Source organism: Drosophila virilis, chromosome 3 (assembly GCF_030788295.1).
Source record: "Drosophila virilis strain 15010-1051.87 chromosome 3, Dvir_AGI_RSII-ME, whole genome shotgun sequence".
NCBI lineage: Eukaryota > Metazoa > Arthropoda > Insecta > Diptera > Drosophilidae > Drosophila > Drosophila virilis.
This window is the reverse complement of record NC_091545.1, coordinates 8,352,528-8,376,289: the sequence shown is the minus strand read 5'-3', so window position 1 is coordinate 8,376,289 and position 23,762 is coordinate 8,352,528. Positions and strand designations below refer to the sequence as shown.

General features: G+C 43.3%; 2 protein-coding genes across 2 annotated transcripts in view; both read right to left on the bottom strand.

The window, feature by feature from the left end:
- dally (division abnormally delayed protein) overlaps window positions 1-23,071 on the bottom strand; it is a 105,564-nt gene extending 82,493 nt beyond the window's left edge. The window contains exon 1 of the mRNA XM_002046752.4: window positions 21,622-23,071. Within this exon, the coding sequence (XP_002046788.2) occupies window positions 21,622-21,943 (322 nt within the window). The 5' untranslated portion in view covers window positions 21,944-23,071. The remainder of the gene's footprint in view (window positions 1-21,621) is intronic.
- LOC26530573 (probable isocitrate dehydrogenase [NAD] subunit alpha, mitochondrial) lies at window positions 9,657-11,780 on the bottom strand. The gene has a single exon (XM_015176139.3). The coding sequence runs from the start codon at window positions 11,653-11,655 to the stop codon at window positions 9,910-9,912; it is 1,746 nt and encodes a 581-aa protein (XP_015031625.1). The 5' UTR covers window positions 11,656-11,780; the 3' UTR covers window positions 9,657-9,909.
- Window positions 23,072-23,762: the final 691 nt, after the last annotated feature.

Sequence of the window (23,762 nt, the reverse complement as noted above, 5' to 3'; positions counted from 1 at the left end):
CAAAAAAAAAAGTACATATACATATATATAGAAATTTCCCTCGTATTCGTACGTGTAATAAATGCCCGGGGAGTTATAAATTGCATGCGCTGATAGCCACTTACAAGAGCGCTGCATGCAGCTTTTATGTTGCCCCAAACATGTGTGGCATGTGACTTTGACGGGCATCGATGACGGGCAAGTGAGCTCGTTAATTAATATCTTAAAATCATTTATATTTCATTTCTGCACACACACACAGACAGATGAAAGGGCATCAAATTCGATCTGCATAAGTATTAGTGAGCTTTTGAAAGCTTTGTGTTTGCCTTAATTAGCCCAAAAACAGCTTTAAGTGTCTGTGTGAGCTATGCGTGTGTGAAAGCTGCGCCAAAGTCACACAAGAGGCTCCAGTTAAGTGCAGGATATCGCAAGAACATCTCATTTTCAGCTCGTGTCCCTTGTGCTTAAGATTTATAATGTGTGCAGGGTAAGTGTCGCTTTCAGTTCTGCCGAGCAGAGCGTAGCCAGATAAGGATATTGAGTAGCCCACTTTGGACGCATAATGTGCATTATATGATGATATACGACAGCCCTGGCTCCTTATGATTCCGGCCAAGTTGTGTGCATTTAATCTGCGCAGTGCCTTAGCAAATTTGTTCAGCGTTTTTGTATCGGGCAACAGAATGTTTGCATTTTTTTCTTATATTTTTTTTTTTAAATCAAACCAATTTGTATGCATTAAATGCAGAGAGGCATTTTACTGCGTCAAGATTTACGTAATGCCACCCACTGACAGGCAGCGTAGACAGTCCCCCCTGCGCCTCACCCACACAAATGCAGAGCCCCAGCTCTGCCAGATACAGATACAGATACAGATTCACCCTTGGCTGGCTTGTCTGGTTGCCCGCCCGCCGGCCTGCCTGGCTGGCTGGCTGGCTGGCTGGCTGACGAGGTCGTTCTATGGTTCCAGGGCTGTACAGTTGACGCATTTTGCTTGACATTTGTCAAGCGCTTTTATACCCTCGTGGGGGGTGGGGCGCGGTCGATCTGTCTGTGTCCGCCCACAGACTGTCACAGTGCCAGAGCAAGCGCTGAGCGGATGCCCCCAATCGAGGACCAGTCGCTAGCGCTCTCCTCCAGCCCGCCGCCCAACCACTTACAAAGGTCAAAGTCAAGAGCAACTGTACAATTGAGCTGATTGTTCAGTTTTTCGCCAATTATTAATTTGGCTATATACTACAATATATGCGCCGACAAATCCGAATATTCCACTTGTGCTGGTTAAGGAAATTGTCGCTTGAGACACGACCCGTTCCCTAATTATGCCCGGAACTCATTGAAAGCGGGCGAAACAAGGCATATGTTTACCCACAAAGTGCATCTAGCATATAGACTCTATCTACTAGAATATATTCCGGTCAATCTCGAGTATTTTAAGAGCTACACACTTGAAATCATGATGTAGCTACTCTTATGGCACAAAATGATCGAGTATCTTGCAAATAATTTATAAGTCGCATCAAAACGACCCCACCCTATTCTAGGATATCTTCTACTTCGGCACTCCCGACTGGAGCACTCTTGATGTTTCTTTCTCTCACAAACGACAAATATAAATTTGTACTGGCAACGACAGAAACCATGAAACACCCAAAAATCCACACAACTCTCGGGGTCAAACATGACAACCGACAACAAACAACTAGCAACAACAAAAGCAACAACAAAAACAGCAAAAACAATTGGCAACAACAAGAAAGCATTGTTCAATTTTTGTTTTATTGCAAACATTCAACGCCATTTGCGTTTTTGCCATATAAATGTCGCCTGTGTGCGCTGTCGTGTTGTTCTTGTTGCTGTTGTTCTTCTTGTTGTTTTGGACAGCGATAAAAATCTCTGAAATAACAGACCACAACCGATAGCGGGCTTTCATCGATATCTAAATACCCTCACCAAAGAGCAAGAAAAGGAAGTATCTTAAAATCTAGGCACAACTTGGGTATATCAGCAAAGAAGTTTTATGACCTTTTTAGGATATTTAGCAAGTTTTTTTCTATGTTAACTTCTTTTTAGTTTCTTGCTTTCACATCTGCACACTCGAAATTCAGACATATTAACAGATACGGGTCATGTTTACGCAAGTTGGCTCAACATTATCTATCTTAACTTCACTTTTCTATATTAACTTCCTTTTGGCTTCTTTCTTAGGCACTTGCACGCTTGAAATAAAACATTTAAAGGGCAAAATGTTAGCTTTCATCATTTTCTATTTAAACTTCTTTTTAGCTTCTTCGTACCCCAACCTCACGCTCGAAATTCCAATATTTGAAGAACTAGCCACAGCTTGAGTATATTAACAGAGCAGTATTCTAATTTCCCGCAAACTTAGCAACTTTTTTACTTAACTAACTACTCTTAGGCTTCTCCCTTTGCCTCCCACACACTCGAAATGCGACACATAGCTGACCTAGCCGCAATTTAATAACTGAAACAAGAGAATCGGGCACAGTTTGTACAACATGCTGAAGTCAACATTTCGGCTCTGCGCCGTCCCGCCCGCTCCCATTCCGACAATTTTTGTACTATGCGGAGACCCCAATGGTCTCGTTTACAAATTAAGCACTTCCAAATGGGCAGCAAATTAATTTTTATTGCGCACAGAGTTATGTAAAATACAGCCAACAGTTCCGCCAGGCCAGAGAATTAGCGTTTTGGGTAGGTCTATTTGCCTGATGGAGAACTGGAGAGAGCGAGACGGTGAGTGAGAGAGGAGGGGAAGAGGGGAGGGCGACACTTGCGAAATGCAAAAACTTTTGCAAGTTGTCGTCTACTCTAATAAGCGCCGCAAGTTCGGTGAAATTGTCAAAGTTTTGTTTTTCGAACTGCCAAAATTTTGTGGGTGGCTTGCCAGGAACTGGCGTCTGCCGGTCTGACAGTTAGTTAGTGCAGGGATTTACAAAGATAGGAACCGGAAACGGAAGCGGCCAACACTTCCCTGTGTGTATCTGTAGACTATATTATGTTGCCAGCCTAACGTGGCAGCCACATTTATCCTGGCCTTATCATTGGCTGCGCATTATGCGTATTTAATTGAGCTGCAAACAAATCAAAAACTAATCAAAGTTGAAATCGATATTTTTAAAGATTAAAAGCCAATAGGAAAGCTACAAATAAATTGTTTATGGACATGTATTTCATATTTATATATTATATTTGGTATATTATTCAAATTATTTATTATTGCATTATTTTCTGTATTGTGCAGCTCCTTCTGCTGCTATCCATTTAAATCACAAATAGCATATATCAATTTAATGGACAGCAAAAAACTGAATGATGTTGCCTGATGATGACTGCTGCTAATGGGCCAGGTTGATAGTTGATTGCAGCGGCAGGTTGACATTTTCATTAGGCTACAGGACAGCTACCCACGCTCGCTTCACAAAAAATGCCCCTTCCCCCAACACACATACACATACAAACACAGACACACACACCTTTTGACGGGATGTCATTGTGCATGTGCGAGGCTTATCATTTATTTATATGGTTTATTATTGTTGTTATTATTGTTGTTGCCTGTCGAGCAGGAAGGGAAACAACGAGTGCCGGATGTCTGGCACAGGGCGTAGAGTGCGGCCTCAAGTGGGCGGCTGTAGGCCAAGGGTTGTGCCAACATTCGACCGACTGCCTACTGCCTACTGCCTACTGCTGCATGCTGCCTCCTGGTTGGCTGCTGCTGCTGCTTAAAGTGTCATTGTTGCCATTGAGCATGCTTTTTGTTTGATAAATTATTTATTGGGCGGCAAGCGAGTCGACTCGACTCGACTCGACTCGACCTGACTCGGCTCGAGTGAAGTCGTGTGTCTGACAGAAATGATGCCGCGTGGCATTGTCGTCTGATGACCCCATCCGCCAAGCTGGAGCAGGAATAATATAAACATGCCAAATCGTGGCGTCGCCAAAGTGCTGCCTAAGGATTATTGACAGGGCAGCAAAGTAACATATAAGCTGCTGAAAATCATGTCAGATCTTATAGCTTAAATTAAACTGGCTATATATATATTCATTTATATATAATACATATTAGCTTGCCACTTAAAGCTTTAAGGCGCGCTATTCATATCGCAATTTCCTCTCATTGGCTGCACTTTGCGTTCGCCTCAGCCTCATGTCCATTGTTCGCATATCCAGGCTTTGTGTCTATCATATTCACCTGGCATATACTCTTACATCCCCAGCCATGCATTCTGCTCGGCTGACTTGCCTTTTGCCCAATTGTGCAGCAAACAAAAAAGTTGATTGCATTTCACACGGCTGCAACCGGAAACGACTCGGTATATGGAGCCTGCTCCTCGACCCAGTTAAGTAGTTCGCACTCAAGTGCCTTCATGTGGAGCTCACACACAGGACTCTATATATTATACCGAAAAAGGCAAAAAAAAAAAGGAAGCAAAGGCACAACTTTTGCATAATGCGCTTGCACTTTGGCACTCCCGCCTGCCCGTCTGCCTCTCCAACCTGCCACACTATGCATAATGGATTTCAATGAGCTCCGAGTCCAGTCAACATAGAGCCCAGCATTGGGCACATGTTGACCTTAGCTCCGGCTGGGCATATGCAAAGGTTCATTGGCCATGGGCGGCTATTGTTGGACTCGACTTGGGCCAGGTTAAAATTTTATGCTGTTTATGAATTTGAGCAGTGCCCCAAGCATGCACATATAAATTCCGATTGCATTTGCCCAACTTTTTGGCTCATTTCAAATTTACAAGTTTTAATTGAAAATAAAAAAACAAAAAAACACCAAGTGGAATTTGTGCTGATATATGGCTGCGGCAGCAACTGGAGGAGGACATTAAATAAACAAGTGACTGCAGTTCAACTGCGTTAACTTCTTCCTTTCTGACTTCGCCTCGGTCTCAGTCGCAGTCTCAGTCTCAGTCTCCGTCTCAGTCTCTGCCTCGGTCTTGGTCTTGGTTTCTGTCTCGCTCTTGGCCCGCTGTGTCGTGTCACGTTGCGGAGTCGTCGCTGGTTCTTAATTACCGGAAGTTGCTGCCTGGTCGACCCAACCCCCCTCCTCTTCCTTTCCATCCCCCCTTTTGTCCAGGTAACAAGCTGCAATTAGTGTCCGGGACACACCCACAACAACAGCAATGGCGAGTAAACGGATAGCCGGCCAAGCAAGTACTTAGATACTATGTGTGTACTTCCAAGTGGCTTACAAGTTGCCACATTTGTTGTTGCCAAGTTCTTGTTGTTGTTGCCACATAGCTCTTGTTCCTGGTTGCAACACTGTTGCTGTTTCTTACGTTTTGACTGCCCAGCATTTACAACTTTATTTAAGTCAACAATTCTGGTATTTGCGAACTTAACTTGAAGCCCTGACATTTACGTAAATTGATTTGCTTGCGATACACGCTAAGGTTAGATTTAAAGGGAGTTGAGTATTTACACCAAGAAGTTTTCTAGGGGAATTCTACGTTTACAATTTGCCCAAGCAAATGAATAAGTGTGACCAATACCTCACGAATTATAACTAGCTTAAAAATTAGGCATTTCCTCTTTTACTGCAATGTTCAAATTCATAAAGACTTGCCCAGCTGCTGCCATAGTCAAGCGTATTGATTATAGGGTATAGACAAACTGACATAAATACTGCATTTAATTAATTCGATACCTTATCGAAGACAAATTGTGTGGCATTGCGCCCAGCGCCCGTACCCGTGCCCCGTGCCCCGTGCTCCAAGACGGCGACTGTCGTCGGCTGCACATGTGTCGCATTATTTTTTATGGTCAATTTCAATTATCTTCGCATGCCGTTTAATTGCATTAATTAAACCAACACGAGAGATGCTTAACATTCATTATTTTCTGTGTGCATTTTATGACATTTATGCGCTTCTGGTCGCCAGCACAAAGCACAGAGCAATGGCATCCGCATCCACATCCACATTCGCATCCACATCCCGAACTGCATCCTTATCAGTGAGTCTTTCCTTTGCGCCGGGGCCGCGTTTCCGCCGTTAATTGAATACAGAGGAGTCCACGTGAGAGGCGCAGCCCAAGTTAACCAAGGAGCGGGCACATGTGTGCGTGTGCGTGTGAGTCCAGTGGCAATTAGCTGGGGCAGGCACTCCATTTGCTGCTCTGGCAGACAGTTGAGCCCCAGCACTTTGTCAATTATTATTTATTAATTGATGGCTTGCATATTTTCAGTTTTTATTTTTGAATACACATCTGATTGATATTTCAATTTATGCTACGCATTCCTCAGACAAAACGATTAATCAAACGTAGGTCAAAAATATTGCGCATACGCCACGTTGCCCCGTTTGACTATATAACAATTAAGTATCATTTAGTTCGAATCGAGCTAGCGAAACAACGCACAAGTACAAACAATAAAATGCTACAAGAAAAAAAAAGTATTATCAAAACAATAAACAATTGATGGCATTTCAGTTAGGCCAGCAGCAAGACGAGTCCAAAGCAGAAACAGAAACCGAAACAGGCCGCAAGCATAAAGCAGAAATCAATAAAAACAAAACACAAAACGCACACAAGAGCTGAAGCAGAAGAAGAAGAAGCAGGAGAAGAAACAAGAGGCGGCAAATAAATAAAAATTGCTTTATTTATTAAGCATTAAACAATAAATGGGATTATTTTTATCAGCAGACCAAAAAGATGTCAAAGCACAAGCATAACAAAGCGACGAGAGAGCGAGCGAGAGAGGAGCAGAGAAGTGGGGGGCACAGCAGAAGTGCGTGTAAGCAGTAAAGAGCTACTCAATCTTCAGGCGGTGCGACAATAACAATTGCAAACATAAAGCACAGGGGGAGGGCGGCGAAAAGACGAGAGAGAGCGAGAAAACACACAAATAAATAAATGCAAATCATTTTCTATAGCTCCCCCCCCTTCTACAAACCAGCTCGTCCACGTTCTGGAGTGCGCTTGGGTACCGCAAACTTGCGAGTGCGTGTTGTTGCCTGCAGAAGGGAGAGGGGGGGGCGGGAATGTGAATGTTTGAGGCTTTACAGTGTGCCCAAGTTCTGGACGAGGCTTAATAACTAGCTGGCCTGGACACACGAGAGCCACCCAACCACCCACTCGCAACTCATTTGAATTTCCTTTTGTTTCATTCTTTTTTTGTTGGCCACTTACATTTTTTTTTTTTTGTTGTTCTTCCATTTTATTTCAGCAAATTTGTAACTGTCACTTGGTTCAGGCTCTTTTTTTTCCTATGCTTTTTATAGGCACAGAAATCTGCATGTTCCGGCTCTTTGTGGAACCGGTTCGCTTACGGCGAACTTTGTGCGTGTTCCGATGAGTGTGTGTGTGTGTGTGTGTGTGTTGTTTTTTTTTTGTGTGCAAAGTTGAAAGTTGGGTAGCAAAAGGTAGCACAAGTTTCGCAAGTGACAAATAGATTTAAATTCGAAAATGCTTTTTGTTTGTCGCTATTTTTTATGGGAGCACCAGTTCAATTTGTAGGACCGGGCGTGTGAGATGAGGTAGGGGTGGGTGGGGGGCCGTGCTTGGAGCATGTCATGTAAAGCACTATTGACGGCGGTCGTAAATCTTTGTAAAAGTGTTTTGTAACCCTTGTCAAGCAGAGCAGGGCAAAAGGGCGTCAGGGCAAAGGGGCAACGGGGCAGCGGGGGCAACCAGAGAGGCAGGCGTGCAAATTCGTGTTCAGAGCTTGAGCCGGAAAATCAGTTAAAAGCGATTTAAAAGGCCCGTCAAGCACTTGTGATATTGCGAATGAAGTGAGTAAAACTAAGTTTTACCTTATTTCCCCCCCCCCCCCCCCCCCCCACCCCTTCTTTTGTTGTTGTTGGAAAAGTCAAGTCTGTTCACGTTAATCAAACAATATATATCAGGCACGCAAATTTAATTATCATCTTTAATCATTCAGCATTAACTTAATTATCACGGTGATTTTTAGAGAACAGCATGCATACATTAAAACTAATTACTATCTAGAGATGACCTTTCAACCTTGGACAAGCTTAATTATAGATCTGCGGTATTTTGGATTTACACTGAAAATGCGTTAATCTCTGAATTCTGCGTAATGCTGCCTCAAAATTTGCTGGCGTTTTTCATGTTTATATTTTCATAGATTTCCACGGAACCAAAAAAATACGCTGAAACAATTAAACGAGGCACAAATGTTCACAGCTTGACTCTTGGCCCTTGACGCTGGGCGCTTGGCCATCACGCCATCAGAAACACATCCATCGAATTGCATTTACAAATTAGCATTCTAATGGGCCACGGCCCATGGCACGGCATGACAATTATGGCGCCGCCTTTTGTCTATGTCTGTAACCCCCCCTCCGTTTCTCATTTCTCTGGAATAGCGTTTAGACGTGGCCATTCATTGTCGGAGACCTTTGCGTGCTGGCCAATTCAAATGAGGCTCAATTGTTTCCATTCGGCTGAGGTTTCACTGTAGCTCAATTTACCAGACTCGGCAATTTGAGTTGCACTTGCGATTCCGTGGAATATGCTTATGAATGAAGACGCCAGCGACAACTAGGCTGATCCAGATCAGCTTGCCACTTGCCTCTCGCCACTTGCCACTTGCCACTTGCCACTTGCCTCCCCGCAGCTGGTGTCAGTTGGCAGCGAGGAGGCTGTTTGTTAGCCGGGCGACTGCAACGCAACCAAAGAACCGGTTATCCAAAAACAAAAATATAAAAAACAAAAAAAGAAAAAAAACAAAATGATAAAAAAATATACGAAAAATTCTTGACTTTTGTTTCACATACACAAAACGAAGTTTATCTTTTGGCTCTCTGGTTCTCTGGTCGTCTGCTTCTTCTTCAAATCTTGTTGTTGTTTATAAAAATTCTTTGAAATGCACACAAAGAATCTCCCATACACACACACACACACACGCACACAAAATTACATTCACTTATTTTTTCTTGTTGTGTTCTCTTTTTCTTTTACTTTTTTAATTTTTTATATGGCTCTTTGGTTGGCTCTGTGGCATTTTCTTCAGCTCCGCTCCGCTGCATCGAGACCTAAAGGAGCGGCTTCCACTCTCTTCCCCTCCCTTTCCCTCTCTCTCTCTCTCTCTTACTGCTGGCTAGTAGCTTGGTTTGTTTAGAGTTTTGGTCGGTGCTTTTAAACGCAGCCAGTTTGAAGTGGCCGTGGTGCAAGCATGCATGTGAAAATGCAACCTAAGCCGGCCCCTAGAATGCAGAAGCAGGTTAGGGGGAAGGCGGGCGATATGGGCAGGGAGCTGCAGCCAGTTGGAAAGGGCAAACCCGGTGCGGTTGATGACTTGCGCCAGGCTCTCGCTTTCGGGCCCCGCAGAGACTGACTGACTCTGGCGCTGACTTTGACTTTGGCACTGGTTAGACTGGCTGGCTGGCTGGCTGGATGGCCGGCCTTCTGACTAAACTGGGTCTGGATTAGGGGCAACACCCTGTTGCCCCCGCCCGTTGCAGCCGCAGACTCTCTGTGCTCGCTTTGACTTTGACTGACGGTCGCTTCTCTCTGATGTTCGGTTTGGCTGCATCGACAAAGAGAGTGTGACCAGCGCGGTCAAGTTTCTGTATTACAAGCTGGTGCTAATTTATCCTGTAGATAATAAGAGTGCTCGTAAAATTAGTAGATTAGTTTTACAAAGGAGGAAGAAGAATCTCAGCAGAGCAGTGCAATCTCTGGACTTTTGATTTTTAATGTGAAAACCTTGATTATACAAGTATTAAAATTGCCCAAATTTAATATTAATCGAATAAAATGTATACTAAAAACAATTGGGACTTTTAGTATAATAATCCTACATCAAAAATCAAGCGTCTGACAAATTGAGTTTCTAACTAATGCGACTAGGATTCACGTTGGGCTCGCGGTTTCACAATAATCGTCTCGGTCACAGGAATTGCAAGAGTACTCGATGGGTGCAGCGGATCACTTGAGATTCTTTATTAGTGCCTTGGTGTATTCGGAGCACTTGGCCTTGCCGCCCAGGTCTACGGTGCGCACGTTGTCCACCTTGATGGTTTGAAGGACGGCGCGCTCGATTTTATCGGCGAAGGGGCTCAAATCGATGTAGCGCAACATCATGGCGGCCGAGAGTAGCAGGGCCGTCGGATTAGCCAGATCCTTGCCAGCTATGGTCGGCGCTGTGCCGTGAACAGCCTCGAAAATGGCGCCGCTGGTGCCGATGTTCGCGGAGGGCGTCAGGCCCAGGCCGCCAACGAGACCGGCGCATGTGTCCGACAAGATGTCGCCATAGAGATTGGGCAGGACGAGCACATCGAACTGCGCCGGATCGGCCACAATCTTGAGACAGACCGTGCTGATGGCCGCCTCCTCGTAGACAATGCCCTTGCTCTTCAACTGATCCTTGTATTTCTCATACACCTCGCGCACACAATTGATAAACAAACCGTCCGACATACGCATGCTGGAGCGCTTGTGCACCGCGGTAATCTTCTTGCGATTCATCGCAATCGCATACTTGAAGCAGTAGTCAGCGACGCGTAACGAGGCGGCCCGTGTGATGAGCTTGATGCTCTGCACAACCCCGTTGACCAGCTGATGCTCAATGCCCGAGTACTCGCCCTCTGTGTTCTCGCGTATGGTTATGATATCCACTTTGCCGTAGACAGTCTCCACGCCCTCCAGCGAGCGGCAGGGGCGCACATTCGCGTACAGGTTGAACAGAACGCGCAGTGTCAGATTCAGGGAGCGAAAGCCTTTGCCCACCGGCGTCATCAGCGGACCCTTCAGGCCCAGCTTGGTGCGTTGCATGCTCTCAATAACAGCTTCAGGTATTGATGTCCTGCCCTCGCTGTCTATCACGGGCGTAACGTCGACTGGCTCGAATACGAGCGGCGCCTGAACTGCCTTCAGTACCTCCAGCACGGCCAGCGATATCTCCGGGCCAATGCCATCGCCGGGCATTAAGGTTATGACGCGTGGCTGTCCCCCATTTCCACCCTTTCCCCCCTGTCCGCCCTTTCCTCCCTTCCCACCCTGTTCACCCTTTCCACCCTTTCCACACGTTCCGCCCTTGGCTGAGGAGGCGCCACCGTCGCCTCCAGCTGGGCCACGTACAGCGGGCAACTTGCTGCCCTTTCCTGACCCGGATGTTCCTGGTGGTCCTGAAGGTCCTTGTGGTGGTGGTGGTGGTGCTCGTGGACCTGTTGGTCCTGTTGGTCCTGTTGGTCCAGCTGGTCCCGTTGGTCCAGCTGGTCCTGTTGGTCCTGTTGGTCCTCGTGGGCCTGTTGGTGGCTTTTTGCTTGTTCCGCAGGGCTCTTCGCTTGCTCCCAAAGAACACAGCGGCTCTGTACTGAAATGCTGTCGTGGAGGCGGAATCCGACGTGGTTCGAGCACCTCGATCACCTTAAGGACCCGCTTTTGGTTTTGGTTGTCCAGCTTCGTCAGTTTTCCGCGGCGCACACGGATGGGGCAAACCCGTCGCCTGGCCGGCAGCTGCTTCTCATCCGGCGGACGTCTGCGCGGATGACGACACGTGACCGACTCACTGCGACTCTCGCGAGCGAACATGGTTACGCTTCGCTGGCTAACCGACATCCGGGCCTCGGAAGCGCCCCCGACACACCAGCTCCCGGCTGGTCCACGGAGCGCACAGCTGGCGAGCGACCGCTGTCGACACAACAGGGCGATAGTGAAAAACTTGCGAGACATGCCCAAGAAATTTTGCAAACGATCTTTCCAAAAAGTATATATCAAAGGATCTTCTAAATATTCTAATAAGTATAGAGAGTACGACTGTAATCTGGATGTTTAGAATGCCAAGCAATGTAGGCGCCTACTCAAATGAACGAGCACTAGAGCTCGATAAGGAAAGCAATTCCTTATTTCCGAAATTATATTATTTTAGGCTCATTAAGTTGGATATGAGAATCTGTTACAAATATCTGAAATTCAATACAGTTGCCGGATTACACCTCTCTTTAAATATAAAAATTTTATTGAATAATCAAATTGGATAGGAAAATCAGATTATTTCCGAATATCTCAAACGCAGCTCTTTTAATATTAAAAAGGTCTCATTTTTTTTTGGAGAAAAGTAAAGCTTGAGTATCTGTTTATAATTTGCGAAAGAAAACTTGCGTTCCTTTGCCGGAATAGCCCAAATATGTTGCCCGCTCATTTAATATTTTACAATTTGGTAGCTGTTTCTTTTTGTTAATGCTCTTGAAAAATTCATTTTGTCGCACAAAATGGTGGAAGTCAACACTTGGCCAAAATCCGGCCCGCCCGCCTGGCCACACGCCCGGGCAATTTGCATAGCTTTTAGCCGGGCGTCTTGTGCATTCGCAGGGTCCACAATTTTTTATGGCTAGTTTCGCTTTTTTGTTGGCGCCTCAAAACTTTGGCGACTGGCACCGCCGAAAAACTTTCACAAATGCAAACACGCGACGCGCCTGGGACAACTAGGACATCGGGCAGGAGGACGCGTCGCCTGGTAACCCTTACGGGCTGGCGCGGAAATTATTTTCATTAAAGTGAAATTATTGCGGGAAAGCCAATGCGGCGTCTACGTCGCTTGCTACTGCTGTGATTCGCTTCTGGGTTAAGAGTTAGCTAATTAAATTAGTTTTGCGACTGCAATTCCATTTGCCATTCGCAAATGCTTTTTGAAGGTCGGCCATTTGCTTTGGTTTAATTGAAAAAGTTGCCCGAAAAGGGGGGAAATGGTTTAATATGGGCCACAATTTAATAATAGCACGAGAGTCGCAACGAAATTAGCTGCCAAAGGTAATCAAATTATGCAGAGCTACCGCGGCACACCTGCAAATGGGATGCTATGCCACGCCACGCCCTAACGCCCACGTGCGCGCAAAGTTTTCATTTTTCAAGCTGTTGTCATTTGGCATAATCATATTTCAACGGATTAGCATAATTTAAGCACACAAAATATTAATAATGAAAAGTGAATGGCTCTCGGCTTCGAGCTCAACACACACACACACACACACACACACACACACACACACACACACACAGAAACACGCAAACACACACACATACACACAACAATCAGCCACCACGCCCCCAAGCTCGTTGACAATAATATTAAAATTTTCCTACTGTTCTGGGGGCAATAACTAAGTGCCCCTGCGCTTTTATTTGTTTTGTTCTTTCAGAGGGTATTAGAATAATACCCTTATAGAGGGTATAAGAGTCTGGGTAGGAATTATGTAACATCTATTTGCTAGTGTAGGATCATTAATGTCCAAGTTCCCTTTCATGCATTTAATATACATATATACTTCGCTTTTAACTATGGCTGTAAAGGGCCTTTGAAAAGTGCTGGTTCAAACCCGGAATTTTTCTAAAATTTGTCTATGAAGAAGTCAGTTGTCTAAACAACATGATAAGATTACATTTTTTAGTATATAACTCATTATAAATTGGAGCAAAGTCTGGCTTAAAGATTGCTAAAGCGCCACGCTTCGAACCAGCAACATTTTCTTGCCTTTTGCAACCCTACATGCTACATACTGCAGTGGCAGCCCTGGCTTTGAGTTAAGTGTCTCTTATCTTTGATCTAACTCAGTTCCATAAGGGTATTCCATCTTCTGCCCAGCGGAGACATCTGATCCGAGCTGCCTGTTCTTTTACAAGCATTTATATTCATATTTGGTAATATATCTGACTCTCCCGCGCCTTTGCATGTTTTGTTTTTTGTCTGGCATATTTGGCGTGGGGTTGCTTTTATGTTTTTTTTCACTGTATTTGCGTTTTAGTTGGAGTTCGTGTTAGTGTTGGCGTTGAGCGCCTCGCAATTGTTGTTAAATGATTGATGGTCTCTTGGAAAGGTCGCTCCCACACACTCACACACACACACACTTGGAGCACACTCAGCCATTATTTACACATTATATTATGCGATATTATAATTTGAGCCAGCGAAACGCCAAGCTGTCTAGTTGGGCGTCAACTAACCACCGAGCTGTGCCGATAGCCAGTCCGGCATAGATAATTATTCGTTGTACTCTGTTTGTTCTGGCGATAAGCCGAACCGCATACAAAATTGAACTGAATACGCACCTGCAAAGATAGAGCGAATAGACACAAATTAGTCGAGGTGGAAGTGACAAATTATGAATGCTTCGAAAATACGGAAAGTGTGAGAAATGAATGTCATTGAATGTAAGACTACATTTGAATACTGAGCTTGTTAATTGAAGCACTTTAATTATTTTGTAACAAAAACCAAACTAGATTTATTTTAACAAAAATAGTTTTGGTTTTATATCAAATACCTCGGCATGAGACCCAGCTACACAGCATAAATAGCCTGCGCCACAGCCAAGTCAATTATCTAACGATATTTTTGGTTAGATATCAAATTTAGCGCGCAATTTGTGCATGAAAATGTGCACGATATGCTATATTTTCAGTAGAACATGCGCGCAATAACGAAATAAAAATTTCAAATTACAAGTGTTTAAATAAATGACAAATCAAATTGCAGCTGGTCCAAGCCGTGAACCGAACCAATAATAGTTCTTTCTTTAGATTAGCCACACTTGATATTAAGCCAGGGCTGCAAAGTTATAAATAAAACTGATTCGGAACTAAACTTTTAGGCAGGCAGTTTTTTTTTGAACCGTGAACCGAACCTCTAATAGTTCATTCTTTAGGTTTGCTGCACTTTATATTAAGCCAGGGCTGCAAATCTATAAAAAAAAAACTGATTCGGAGCTAAACTTACAGTTTGTTTGAATTGTGAACCGAACCATTCATTCTTTAGATCAAACCAGAACTGCAAATCTATAAATAAAACTGATTCGGTTCATGTAGAACCAAGAATTTTTGGACTTAAGCGAATTGCTTGCTCTTCTTCTTGCGCACACAATTTGTTTGTCTCACAATTCCACACAAATAAGTGTATTTTTAACAGTTTTTTGTTTTTGTTTACACTTACTTCATTTAATGTTTAGATTTGCGCTTAGTGTGCGAAAACGAAACCAAAGTCAATAAACCGTCTAAACGTACAACAACAACAACAACAACAACAACAAAAACAACAACAATAAAAGCAGAAACCACAAAAATCTGCCAAACAAATATGGAAAGAAAGAAGAAGCAAAAGTCAAGTGTGGTCTTTAAGGGTGGAGTTTGCCAAAGATTGAGGTGGCGAGTGTTGTGCGTGGGGCGTGGCACTTTGGGCGGTGGATGCTATTGAATTAAGTTAGACAAACAAACAAAATAGAGAGAGAGAGAGAGAGGGGGGTAGGTAGAGAGAGGCAGAGAGTGAGAGGGTGCGCAAAAATTGAAATCTATTTCATGTTTTTGTATATTCTTTTTGGACATGTTGTTGCCTGCGCTTAAAAAAGAAATCACTCAAATATTTATTATTGTTATTGTTGCTGTTATTGTTGTTGTTGTTGTTGCTGTTGTTGGTTGTCGTGCTGTGGTAACAAGACGCCGCCAACGCCATATTAGCCCTGGCTTTTCATGCCATTTACAAGGCAATACACGCAATTTGCTCGCCTTTTGCCTTTTCATTCACTCGGCGTACAAATCTTTTGTGCTGACCAATTCAATGTTGGCCTTTTACTTATTGTTGTTGTCGTTGTTGTTATTGTATCTCGTCATAGGTTGATTTATGTGCCTTAGGTGCAAATAATTGATTTATGCGACGCAAACAGTGTGTGATGTGTGTGTGTGTGTGTGTGTGTGTGTGTGAGGAGTTCCTCCCCATCTCTGGGCTGATAAGACAGAAATGGCAACAAATAGCACTTAGACGCAGCGACATACAGAAAGATAATTAGATAAATGAAAGAAAGTCAGCAGATAAGTTGCCACTCGAATGTATCTGAAAGATACCACAAAACACACACAGATACTCTGTAATGGAAGCACATTTAAATCAGATCGAATAATCATAATGCGACCTGTGTAATCTTCAGTGGCCATAACTAACGATAGAGTTGGAGAGCGGAAATGCCCAGCTATACAATGTATATATATATACATATAGATAGTTGGATGTCGGCTACTTTTGTTGATTTCGATGCTGTGCACACTTCACTAGGCATTAACCTTTTCTTTTTCCGTGAACATGAGCATGTTTCATGGCATCCATGAATCAAAAAATAAATATAAAGAAGTGAAGAAAACAAAAACCCAAACCGAGGCAAGAATGAAAGAATCCGGTGACGCTTGTATCTCATGCCCTCTCATACCTGGGTTCATTGGAAAACGGCGATTACGCGGCACAAAAGCCATGAAGGCAAACAATGGACGGCAGCAGCAGCAGCAGCAGCAGCAAAAGAAGAAGCAGCATCAGAAGAAGAAGGTAACACGCCAGCGGCAACTCGAACTGCTGCTGCTGCATCATCGTTATAAGAGGCGCAGAGGCGTGGCATTACATAAGCATGAGTGGCCCAGCGACATTGACCAAAGCGAATCGGCCAAAATGACTGGAAAATTGTATCAAACACACACGCACGCACACACACACACACACACACACACACGCACATACAGTCACACAGATACACGCAGCAAATGCAACTCAATTGCTGTCTGCAAGTTCTCGCATTTGTTTGCTCGATCAATTTACTTGTGAAATGTTAAAAATAGCTACAAGCAAGGCAGGTACAAGCGTGAGATACAAATGTATCTACTACCTGTATGGGCATCCTCTATGCGCAATTCACACGTTTGATGTGAAAGAGAGAACAACTGCTCAATATTTAATTACGTATACGTCCCCTTGGCTCAGTCCGAACTCACTGAGTGCTGCGCCTTATGACTTGAACTTTATCAGTTCGATTGGAGTGCAGTCTGCAGTGCTTATCGGCGCTTATCTGTGCCCAGTCCAAGCGAAACGGAAGCAACAACGCGTTGACAACTTCCTTTGGACACAGTTGTGGATTTTAATTGCCGTGACATTAAAACGAATATGTTTAGACGAGCTGCGGCCCAAACAGGTTCAGGCCCAACCACGTCTTACCTTTTGGCCCCGGCATGAATGATAATGTTAAAAGTAAAACAAAAAAAAAGTAAATATATTAACACGCGAACACTTTAAACAATGACAATTGACAATTTCCAAGAATTTGGTCAGAGTTGAGCTAAATGACTTAATGAATGAATGAATGAAGCAGTCTGCAGCTCTTCTTCTGCTCGCTTGCTGAAACTGAATGAATTTAAATATCTTACGCTTAGCTTGTGCAACAACAAGCAACAATCGTCAGTCGACAATCGACAGTCGGCCATCGGCAATCACATCAATGACATCATCTGCCGCGCCGCGAGACTAAGCAGAACCCAAACTCGTGCATTGAGGTCAAAAGTGTAAAATAAACTGAACAGACAGCAAATTTAAACCAAACATTAACAAACTGCCAAAGTGCCAGCCATGGCGTATACAAACTTAAGATTTCCTGCTTCTTTGCCGTTTCAGTTTTATTTTTTAGCAGTCCGAGCGAGTTTTTGAGTGCGTGTGAAATCGATGGGCGAACGCACTCGCGTCGTTAATTTTAATTGAAACTAATTAACGCACATATAAAAATAAAGTAAAACAATATCAAATAAAATAGCGAACGAATTCACAAGCTGTTTGCGCTTCTGGTTCTGGACTCTGACATAATAAGAAGACCCAAACAGAAATGCTCAAGTTTAAAAATAAGTTTGAGCATGAGACAATCAATCAATTGGACGGTAAACTTTACGCCTAATTATATATATATGCATATAAATTAATCAAGCACATATAAATAAAGCATATAGATACATCTTACTCTTATTCATATGAGTAAGGTTTATATGTATATGCAAAGATATCATTCTTATTTTTAGATAGGTGAGGCATATATAACTCATTTAAGATTGCTCGAAAGTTAAGCTTAATATAAGTCAAATACAGATTAAGGGAGGCCAGCATTATATAAACTACTTAAAAACAAACTGTATGCAATATACTTATCATATACGAAATTCAAGATAAAAATGCATTTCCTGCAAAAGTTGAACCAGCGACTTGTCGCTCATGAGTCCGATGCTCTGGCAACTAAGCAGCACAGGCTCAGGCAAACCCCTCTGCCAAAAATAAGCGCCTCTGAAAGTATAACCATTTCAGCACCAACTATTCCTTGTGTTTATTGATTTCCATTCAATCAGACTTGAGTTTAAATAAAGCTGAGCTCATTTCCATCCATTGGGCATTAGACGGTTTGGAAAAGTCTTAAGCAGCATAGCTGCTTGTAAATAGTTGGCGCACAATCGATCAATTAAAAATTGTTTAGCTTTGAGCTCAATTGATAACCCTCTATGAAGAGAAAAGAGTTGCCCAGCAAATAGAGCGAAGCAATTAAATTTAAGTGAAATGTCCAACATAATTAATGGATTAAGTTCAAATTGATTTGAAGCAAAGCAAAAGAGTTAATGATGGAGAGTCGAGAAAAAACTGCGACAAAATAGCGAGATGAGCAACAACAATTTATCAAGTTTGCAACTCGAATTTAATGCAGCAAATGTTGTAGAACATTTGTGTATCTCATTTTTGGACAGATACAATTTGACGGATACAATTTGACGGATACAATTTGACGGATACGCTTTGGCAGATTAAGCCCTAATTAGAGTGAAGCACTTAAATATTGAATGCGAAATTAATTAGCATTAAAAATAAAATAAAATTAAACTACAAATATGAAAAAGTCAACAATAGCCGGATATCTTAAATCGAGTCTTAAATCTATGAACCTGTAAAAGTTCTGACAAGTAATAAAATCTGTGCACAAAACTTTATTAAGTATCTTTTGTGATTCGGGCTAGGGGTTTTGCTATTTGGTGTGGATTATTTTTTGGTTTATCTCGTGCCTGGCAGCCAAACATTGCTTAAGCCCGAGCATAGTTTATGAAACTGTTGGAAAGTTGCCTCACGTTTTGGCTTCTATTTGCACTTTTCTATTATCTACACACAGAAACACACAGCGAGAGTGAGAGAGTGTGGGCAAGTATCTGATAGTTTGCTCTAATTTCAGTTGCCTGCGAGTTGCTTAAATATTTAGTAACATGCTCGTCGCCTTACAAGCTACAGCTACAGATACAGATACAGGCACAGCTACAGGCACAGCTACAGCTACAGCTACAGCTAGAGATATGATTAGATACGACTTCCTGTTTGCATTTGAGCATTGTTCTGAGCACATTCGGAGTATGTAACGTGTTAATGTTAATGGGCCGTGTTTACGCGATGGGCCAAAAAGCTAAAACTATTTCCAGCTCACATGTATCTGGGCATTTATGTTTGCTATTATTGCCTTGTGGTTATCCAACAGTATCTTTGGCTGTGTTTATTCTGTACTTACAGCTCAATTAGCAGTCGCATAGCGCGCGCAATTAAAATGAAATTGAATTTTATGTGTGTTGCGCCCAAGTGCGTAGCCGGGCTTACATACCAAATAGTTAACGCGCACAGATACAGATACGTAGATACATATTGTGTGTACTCATAAATAGCTGAAATACATTTATCGTATGCATGACACAGACATCAGATTAGCATCACAAACAGCACATAAACGTAAAAGTAACACACAAACAGTTGAAGAGCATACAACAAGAAAAAAAAGAAGGCGCAAGTCGGGCCAGAAGTTGAACTATGTAAACAGTAAATAGACGACAGGCCCGGCCAGGGGCTGGGCCTGAGACTGGGGCAGGGGAGGGCGAATGAGAAGTTCGGCATACACTTAAGCGAGCCATTAAGAGCAACGACCACAGGAATAGATACAGATACAGATACAGATACACGTTAACTGAGATACATAGATACACCTGGCTAGACATAAAGTGTTCGTGCCGGAGGCGCTGCTTTTGGCTGCCTCAAATTGGCGTTTGCAGATACGTAGATACATAGATACATGGTCGCAAATTAAGATTCCAGAAAAGCCAAACGCTAATAACAACTAACAAAGTCAAAGTCTGTGAAGTCAGGTCCATTGAGCGAGCGCTCATGTGGATAAATCTTTAGAGAAGTCAGTCGACAGTTGCGGGCGTTTGCTGCCATGTATCTTGCAGATACTTTTTTACTTGTGTTTATTTGTTAACTACCTGCGTGTGAGAAAAAAAACATACATCGCGCAGCAGGCAGGTAACAATACAGAGAACTGCAACATCATGCCACAGAGAGAGGGAGAGAGAGAGTGCGAGAGAGAGAGAGAAAAGTGTCTAAATGTATCTATGGAGCTATGCTGCTGCTGCTGCTGCCTCGTAATTGTGCGTAAACGTGTAAATACCAAGTCAAGGTCGGTTAATCAATAATAATTATTTTTCACTCAATTACGCGCCGCGCCGCGCTGCGTGAGCTGCTTTAGTTTGTTATTTGTGGCTCGCATTCCTGAGACAAACGCATAGATACATGGCTAGAGCTGTAGATACATTTATGCTTAGCTACGCTTTGGTTTATTTATCTCTTTACTTTTGTGAGTGTTCTTTTTTTTGCTGGCCATTTCGTTATCGTTGTTGTTTGGCTTAGCGCCGAGCAACATTCATGTGTGAAATATGCATAAACAAAATATGCCAAGCGAGATTTCGAGTATCTCATGGATGTAAATATACAATTGCTGTGTTTCGTATGTAGCCTTCACACAGTTAGATGCGTGCCACTTGATATGCCCGAAACCAGAATAACAAATGTTGATGCCGACATCTAGATACAGTCGCAGCAGCAACTGCCACACTCACAGCTAAAACTAAAGATACAGAGACGTACACAGATATAGATACAGATACATTATGCCATAATGAAGCTGCAGCGTGGGCTGCTCTTGGGAAAAGCTTTCAGGCCGAGCAACTTTTCGACGCGCTGAACATTGCCCAATACGCTTCTAATTGCGGACCCGGCACTTGCCCATGGCTCGCCTCCGGAACGGATGAACGCCGCCCAACCGCCGCCCGACCGCCACCCGCTCGAGTGACAGCCGGCTGCCCACTTGGACCTCGAAGTCGGGCCAATGAATTTGCATTGGGTTAAAGCTGCACCCGCCCCTTAGGCACAATTGGGCGCGAAGCGTTTGACTGCAAGTGATTTACTCGACTTGAGCTGCCGTTGCCGATGGGCAGGCACAACCAGGGCATATTGGGCCCGTGTTGAGAGATGGCACTTGTGAATGCATTTGACAGATGTTTTGTACAAAATTGGAGCTTCAATTAGAATATATATATAGAGTATATACGCTGCCTGCTAACTTAGCTAAGATACTTTGTAAGCAACAAGATAGACAAGATGGAACGAGGCAGATAAAATGTCTCAGTGAGCCAGTCGATAGGGCAAAGGAACAAAGAGGATTCGGGTTCAAGTCCCAGGCTAGGCTAGTGTAGGGATATAGTATCATCTGTATACTATACTTTCTAACTATCATAAACTTTAGCAGCCTGGATCATATAAATCTGCTGGCCATCTTTCTTTTCTAAAACAGCGAAATATCAGTTAGCTTGGGATTTGAACCAGCAACCTGCAAAGCAGCTAAACTAGAACACATTCCATTAGAACCATTTTCAATCTTAGTGCTTTCTCATATTCAACTATATCTTAAAGTGTATTTGCAGTCTCTTGAGCTGTCAGCCAGGTTTCGCTTTGCGCGCATCTCATGGCTGGCTGAGCTGTCGTCTGGTTGAACCTACCTTTTTCATTGTAAACTCCACTCGACCTGATGTCGATCGATTCGAAGTAACCCTTGACCGGCTCGCACTGCGCTGTATCCTTGGCGCGCGAGTCGCGCTGCAGACGGCGTCGGTGGTGCGTTGCGGCGCTGTGTTGATGCTGATGCTGGTGGTGCAGCTGCGTCTGATGGTGGTGCACATTCGTGCTGAGGTCGTCGTCGCTGGCAGCCACAATGTCTGCGTGCGTCAAGTGCTTGGCCATGGCCAGGCTGTGGCTGCAGAGCAGCGCGACAAGCAGCAGCTTGTGCTGCAAGAGGAAGAGGCTGCCGCCGGCCATGTTCATGTGGTGGCAAATAGTTGCTTATGCGAAAAATGCGAGCTGGACACCTGAGAACGGCACCTGAGAGCGGCTTGTGCGTATCTATGTATATGTGTGCGTGTGCGTGTGTGTGTGTGTGTGGACCTTTAGGATTTTGGGCAGCTCTGCTGCTGCATGTTGCACTGAACAGCTGTTCCGACACAAATACACTCACAAATACACCCACGCACGCAGAAACACACACACAATGAGAGCGACAGAGAGAGCGCGCGAAACAAAGAGAGCGGCACACACACAGTTAAACTTTTTGCACTTGCCGGTTTGGCCGAAACACACACACAAACAAAATACACAGAGAGTGCTGTTTGCCTGCTGTTGTTGTTGTTGTTGTTGTTGTTGTTGCCTCTCAGGCGCTGACGGCGCAAAAAAGTGTGCAAAAAACACGCGTATTTTTGTTGTCGTTGTTGTTGTTGTTGTTGTTGGTGTTGTTGTTGGTGTTGTTGCAGTTGCGATTGTTGTCGCGCTTTGTTTAAACTGAAATACACGCACGTCACACAATTTCAAATAAAGATTTCGCTCTTCCTCTCACTCTTACTAACTTTGCTTTCTTGACTTTTGTTGCCAGATTTTTTAAAGAATTTTCGAATTACGCCTACGATACTTCATGACATAATCGCAATTAACCCCATCTACATATGAATGTACACATGTATTTTTTTATATATGTATGTATATATATATTCATATATGTATATATGCAATGGGCATAGATTCGTTATCATCAGCAACAGTTTAAAGTTTCCGATAATGCACACTTGGACATAGAATTCGATTCCTTTTATTCACAGCTGAGTTATATGCGCCACATTTGCTTTTATTTCTGTTATTTTTTGCGAATTTTTTATTTTAATGCATTTGCTTTTTGGAGAGAATTGATTTTCATTTATATTTTTGGGGGAAGATTTTTAATTGATTTGCATTTGCACGCGTTTCAATTGCACTCGCGCTGGCGGCGGCTCTTGGCCAAGAATATATTCGAAATACGCTAAGACGTGCCTGCGATTACGATTGCGTATCTTTCAGATTTAGGGAAACGCTGTTAGCGCAGCGAGACGTTTGCACACGACGACGGTTCGTTCACAACTAACTGTATCTTTCACAGTTCACAGATACAATGCAAGCTCACCAGCTCACGCTCTCTTGCACGCACACTTGCGTGCCGCGGTTCTCTTTGCACTTGAGCCCTCTGTGGGCATGGGAACTTGACTTGCAGAGCACCAACAGCTGAACCAGGGCGATCCAGACACTTGCCATGATCGTGAGACTATTTAATAAATAAAATTTAGTATTAAATTAATATAAACAATAAGAAATATATAAAACAGAGCAGTTGGTTGTTGTTGTTGGTGGTTGGTTGAGCAATTGTTGTTGTTTCTTCTCGCGTTGAAGGCAACAACAATTTATAATGTGCACGTTTTGAATGCAGCATTACAGCTGTTATACTCAGAATGGCACTGTTATGCTCTCTTAAGCAAAGAGCGCGCTCTCTCTGCTGCTCAAGCACAAGCACATGACGCTGTTAACGGACAGTGGTGCGAAATAGTGCGAGCGCGCAAATTAAAATGTTATGTGAAGGGATTTGTACTAAACTGAAAATGAGTATGTATTAAATTAAGATTATCTAAAGAAAATAGATTTCAATATTGATTTAAAATGCAATTTTCTATAAAAGGCTTTGTAGAAAATAACAATAAGTGAAAGCAACAATGTTGAGAAGTGTTAAAACTGTGTTAAATGAAAATCATCTAAAAACTAGATATTTAGATTGAAATGTTGTGTAAAA

Excerpts from the sequence above, each read along its gene's own strand:
- LOC26530573 (XM_015176139.3), bottom strand. The coding sequence starts at position 11,655 with ATGTCTCGCAAGTTTTTCACTATCGCCCTGTTGTGTCGACAGCGGTCG.